The sequence below is a fragment of the Euleptes europaea genome, chromosome 5 (assembly GCF_029931775.1).
Source record: "Euleptes europaea isolate rEulEur1 chromosome 5, rEulEur1.hap1, whole genome shotgun sequence".
Classification (NCBI taxonomy): Eukaryota; Metazoa; Chordata; class Lepidosauria; order Squamata; family Sphaerodactylidae; genus Euleptes; species Euleptes europaea.
Genome location: NC_079316.1, coordinates 88,313,806 through 88,319,805, shown reverse-complemented (window position 1 = coordinate 88,319,805; position 6,000 = coordinate 88,313,806). Strand labels below are relative to the sequence as shown.

The 6,000-nt window shown below is 43.6% G+C and overlaps 1 protein-coding gene across 1 annotated transcript in view; it reads left to right on the top strand.

Moving 5' to 3' along the window:
* Window positions 1–3,420: 3,420 nt before the first annotated feature.
* The window catches only part of MCU (mitochondrial calcium uniporter), a 41,449-nt gene continuing 38,869 nt past the window's right edge, over window positions 3,421–6,000 (top strand). Inside the window, exon 1 of the mRNA XM_056850503.1 lies at window positions 3,421–3,645. Within this exon, the coding sequence (XP_056706481.1) occupies window positions 3,421–3,645 (225 nt within the window). The remainder of the gene's footprint in view (window positions 3,646–6,000) is intronic.

Genomic DNA, 6,000 nt, shown 5'->3' with positions numbered 1-6,000 from the left:
ATATAGATATAGATATAGATATATATTCAGTATACTTTCAAGAAAGGCAATAGGATGGAGGGGATGTTTTTTTCATGCCTGGTAGTCCCATGAACACATTTGGAGTTCTAGAAATGTGTTGAGGAAATATCGGGACATGATTTTCTACTTAACCCATATTTTGATATTGTTAAGGAGTAGGTAGGGGGAAAGTGTCTTTTTTTAGTTATGGTTATAACAGTTATGAACACATACATTTGCATAATGGATAATTAAAAACTGAGATATTGTCGAAGGCTTTCACGGTCAGAGTTCATTGGTTCTTGTAGGTTATCCGGGCTGTGTAACCGTGGTCTTGGTATTTTCTTCCCTGACGTTTCGCCAGCAGCTGTGGCAGGCATCTTCAGAGGAGTAACACTGAAGGACAGTGTCTCTCAGTGTCAAGTGTGTAGGAAGAGTAATATATAGTCAGAAAGGGGTTGGGTTTGAGCTGAATCATTGTCCTGCAAAAAGTAACAAAGGTAATGTGCTAATCATTGTCCTGTAAGTATCAAGATAATGTTCTAATGAGGGTGTGGTATGTTAATAAAAAAACTGAGATGTTATACAAAGCCAATAGACTTGGTGTGTCGGGCTTAGAGACTCGAGAAAACAGTTTTGGCAAGCAGGAATCTTTCTCTAATGAAGTAAAATAGCTCTTGGCTAATCTTTCATATCAGTATTTGGGGGGGGGGACCAAGACGTGGATGGAGAGTGGAGGAAACAAACTTTTCCATTTTTAAAATTCTTTGTCAAGTTGAAAAACTAAATAAAGTTCATGATTATTTTTTAAATTCAAGCTTTCAAATCTCACAAGGTTAATTTCAGGCAGAAATAAAAATGCTTGAAGAGAGGTTTGATGAGAGCATGGATTGTTTTTTCAGGCTCCATAGTTCTTTTTGGCAGAGAGACAAAGACTGAAGCCAAATGTGTTAATATAGAACAAGCAAGATTTGACGAGTGGTGCAGGGACTTCAGTTAAAATGGAGTGCTTGAGAACAATCTGCCAGTGTTCACAGTTAAGACCGTGGACAGTTATGAGCACATTGCCATTTGTAGCAACAGAGAAAAATCTCTTAAAAGCTATTGCACCAATGCCTGCCTCTAAAGCCATCTTAATGATGTTGTGTGGGTTCTTCTCAAGGCTAAAGACAACGATGGAGGGTATTAGACAGGGAAATGTAGCCACTGACAAGTGTGTTCCATATGTCTATCAAAAATAGGTAGTGTCTTACATTAAGTGGAAGAAGAGTTGGTTTTAATATGCCGACTTCCTCTCCCACTTAAGGACGAATCAAATGGCTTACAATCACCTTCTCTTCCCCTCCCCACAACAGACACCCTGTGAGGTAGGTGGGGCTGAGAGAGCTCTAAGAGAGCTGTGACTAGCCCAAGCTGGCTTTGTGAGCAGAAGTGGGAAATCAAACCCAGCTCTCCAGATTAGAGTCCACTGCTCCAAACCACCGCTCTTAACCACTACCCCACGCTGGCTCTCTGTTAAGAATAGAAGTCGTTTACAAACGGTCCACTCTCTGTAGAAAGGGTGAGTTGTTTGGTTCCTTCATAGTTTAAGGAATTAAATAGTAGGAAAGGGTTGTGAGTGCTGTAATTTGCATCCACCATCCAGCTATACTGGAGTTGGGTACATAAGTGTGTAAGGGTTCCGACGAGGAACGATTCGCCCCCAAAAGCCTGACAACGCCAGCCGTGCTCTTTCAAGGAGAAAATGAGTCGACCTCAGAGGGGCCACACTGTGTCCTGCCTCGCTGGTGTGTGCTCCGGCATCCCACCCTTACAGGTGTGGAAAACTCGGAGGGGGCGGGCTGCTGGGACTGGAGAGCCTGATCAGCTGTCCAGTTCCCAGTGGGCCACAGTCCCTCGGGGAGTAGCGACCCCCATTGTAGGCTGTGGCCACAGGCAACTGCGGATTGGCACCCGCTGGGCCTGTCCCTTTCAGGGGGCAGGGAGTGGGGCTTAACCCACCCCACCATCTGTCCCCAAATGGACCATGCAGGACTAGCCCGTATGGTTCGCTCACCCTTCTGTTGCGGGATAGCATCCAGCACCAACAAGGCGGGGGGTGGGCGGAAAAAAAGAGAGAGAGAGAGAGAGAGAGCCAGGGTGGTGTAGTGGTTAAGAGCGGTGGTTTGGAGCGGTGGACTCTGATCTGGAGAACTGGGTTTGATTTCCCACTCCTCCACATGCGTGGCGGAGGCCAATCTGGTGAACTGGATTTGTTTCCCCACTCCTACACATGAAGCCAGCTGGGTGACCTTGGGCTAGTCAGAGCTCTTAGAGCTCTCTCAGCCCCACCTACCTCACAAGGTGTCTGTTGTGGGGAGAGGAAGGGAAGGTGATTGTAAGCTGGTTTGATTCTTCTTTAAGTGGTAGAGAAAGTCGGCGTATAAAAACCAACTCTTCTTCTTCTTATGGAAGTATACCCTGCATGCACAATGCCTCTGCACACTCCCAAGGTGAGAAGTACTGCAGTAAATAGATCACACAACCAGGGCCTTGTACTTGTTTAAATATCCTGCATGTGGTGAGGAAGGCAAAGGGGGCATCAGGATGTTGGCCTCAGCCTTGAACAGAAAGAACCTTCACACGAAGTCCAGTGTTCCATTCTTGGTTGGTTCCACAACCGCTGAAATAAGTGAGTATTATACTTCTTACTCAATAGGGAGTTCATTAAGGAAAATATGCTGCAAGAATTATTGTCGCTCTGAGGAGGAGGGCATCTTGTAACACTGGGTGATTCCTCAATTATTACTCCTCAATTTGCCGGTTTGTCCCTTTGAAAGTAACCTTCCATCCTCCCTTACCTCATCATTAAGGACGGGAGGGGGTAGGAATCATGCTGCACCAAGCGGCTGGGATGGGTTCCCGAGGGGATAAGCTTCCTAGCTGCCTTATTGGACCCTTTTTTTATATATATAGAACTCAACATGATAAGCATGAGGTCCCATCCTTATGCTTTCCAGATCAGAACATTCTTGCAGGGGGGAGCTTGGGGGAGAACCCTGCATCCCCCTAATGAATGTGGAGGGGGGGAGGGCAGTTGAGAAAGTGAAACCCCTTCCCAAGGGCATTTATACACTCTGAGTAATCAACATGCAAGGCCGGTGCCCCCCCCCATGGCCGGTGCCCCCCCCCATGGCCGGTGCCCCCCCCCCATGGCCGGTGCCGCCGGGGGGGGGGTGTTGGTACATAACCATTTGATGAAAAACTCAGCTGGAGCCGTATGCATCAATAGGCTGCCCTCTGGAGAGCTAGGCGTAGGACCAAGCTGTTAGCCTGGGGGCTGATTTATTTGCCGAGCCTTTCCTGGTCACCGCACCAGCGCTCTTTCCTGTGGCTGTGGTCAGCTTGCCCCTGCTTGCCGCCTCCTGTTTTGCCGTGAAAATGGCTGCAGGTTTCATTGCTCCTCCGTGGCTAGGCCGCAAGCGGACCCATCCGGGTCTCCCTCTTTCCTGTGGCCGGGGAGTTAATCGGTCTTCAGTGCTGCCGATGCACCCTTTTGTGTTGGCAGGAAGAGAAATACTGAGCGGGAAAGAGAAACGGCCAAAGAGGACAAGGTTAAGAGGAGAGAGGGCGAAAGCCGGCTCAGAGATGGGATTGGGAATAAAAGTAAGAAAGTTAAGAAAGAATAATGTAGGTTTCCTAAATTAAGAAAAGAGCTATTTGCAGTAGAGAGCTGCTTCGCTGCTGCTCTCCCTGTGGGAGGCAGAAAACAAACTGAGGAGTGGGCGGTTCCAGCCCAGGAGACAGGAAGTTGAAATTTGATCATGCCTCCCTGAGCAACCGGTGGGAATCACCCAATGTTGCAAGACGCCCTCCTTACCTCGGAGCAGAAGGAACCTTCATGGTAAGTAAATCAAGGTCCATTCTGCAAACAGTTTTGTTTAGCTGTAACATTTTCGGGGATTCCCTTAGCGCATATTATAATTTTGTAACATCTGTTACAAAATGAACTACTATGGTATTTGTTTTTTAGACTTAATAACTTTCTTAATATTTAATATCTTAATATTTCTCTTAATAAAAAGAGAAAGAGTAGCAGGAAAAGTGGAAGACCCAACAAGAGATGGATTGACTCAATAAAGGAAGCAACAGCCTTCAATTTGCAAGATCTGAGCAAGGCTGTCAAAGATAGGACATTTTGGAGGACTTTCATTCATAGGGTCGCCATGAGTCGGAAGCGACTTGACGGCACTTAACACACACACAATAACTCCTATCCCCCTTTTAAAAATCAATTTACCACTGGTTTTGGGGCTACTGTGCTACCACCAGGACTACTCAGCACAGATATAGCTTGGCTAAAATAGCTGTAGTCTTATGAATTTGCCCTAATATCGTTTCTTTTCTTAAAACCAGAAAACCCAAGATACCTTGTTGTTTTGCTGTTGTGGTGTCTCTGTATTCATAGGATGCCAGAGACTTCAAAGAAATTAGACCTATGCCCAGAATAGAGTTGATAAGGCTTTTGTGCAGGGCTGTAGAATACTACTGAAGCAATTGGTGTTCACTGCTCAGAATGATATTGTTCGTGCACTCGCATTCCAATCATGTGCTAAGTTATGAAAGTTATTATAAGCAGATGTGCGGTTGTATAAATGCCATTCCATGTTTCATAAAGACTCATTGGTTATTGCAAAACTTGATTCTACCTGGGCAGAACATCTTTTTCAGCTGGAAATAAGCTTGCCAATTCTAAACCAGCATACAAAGAACACTTGTGTGCATTTGCTATTATTGCATACCAAATCTCCTTTTCTCTCTTGCTTTCCATCAGCACTAGGTCTGCATCAAGCAGCACCCCTAAATTTTCCTTTTCTGGCTACTGCTTCAGTGCCGCTATGTAAATATTTTATGGTAGACAAATGTTTAGATGTATGGCTTTTCAAGGAGCTGAGATGGATATGCGTTCTTATGAAACAAGCTGTGTGTTGCGCATTAGTGGGGGAAATTATGAAAAAATGTTTTTTTAAAACCAATCTTATGGCCTAGGGTTTTTTTTTTTAATAGATGTTATTCAGAATATCTGCAAACACCTAAATTACTTTTAGGTAGCTAACTGCTGAAGCAAATGCTCTTTTAATCAAACATTTTAAAGTTTCTGCTGTTGAACAATTTCTTGATTTTGCCATATTACCCACTCAGAAATCCTAATTGTGTTAAAATTGTAGGTATAAAAGATACCAATTTTTTTTATGAAGCTATTTTAATAGTAATTGTGTCATGTGTTTTTTGTGGTTACTAAAATAATTCTATTACTCACCAGATATTCTGGGCTATTTTTAAAGAATAATTGAGTTTGGTCAAATAGTTGGAGAACTAGTGCTTTCAATACAAGACCAGACTTATCCGCTATTCGTGAAGAAGGCAAATTGATTTGTTCTGCATATGTTCTGGTTGAGTTGGTCACTGCTAAAACAAGTACAAATCTAGTGAAGGTGTATTATTTCTCTGTATTGAGGAAATACTATTTTTGTATCCAATAGCTTGTGTTGCTCAAGAAGCTAACAAGAGGCACAGCAATTCTCGCAAGCACCCTTACTCCGCTTCAGATGGGGTAATACATAGGGAACCTTATTCCAAATGACATTTCAGTTCATAAATATTTGGTGCATTAAAAACCATGGGCAGAAAAGGTTTGCAAAATGGATACTGGCTTTGTAAAAGGCAGTAAATAATGGTGTTTTAAAAACCCTTTCTCTACCTTGATATTTAAAGGTTTAATGGGCAAACTATACACCGTTGATTTTGAGCAGTGTATGTCCTAGATTGAGGGGGGAGGAGGGCCTAAGTCACAAAATAAGTGCATGAATAATTGTGATAAATATAAATAATTGAATGACATACATTTAGTTCTGCCTTAATTTGCTTTTGTACCATGTTTGTCAATGTGTGAGAGTGGCTGCATCAGTTACAGTGCATTCCTAAGGAGAGTTACTCCAGTCTAAGCCCATTGAAATGAAT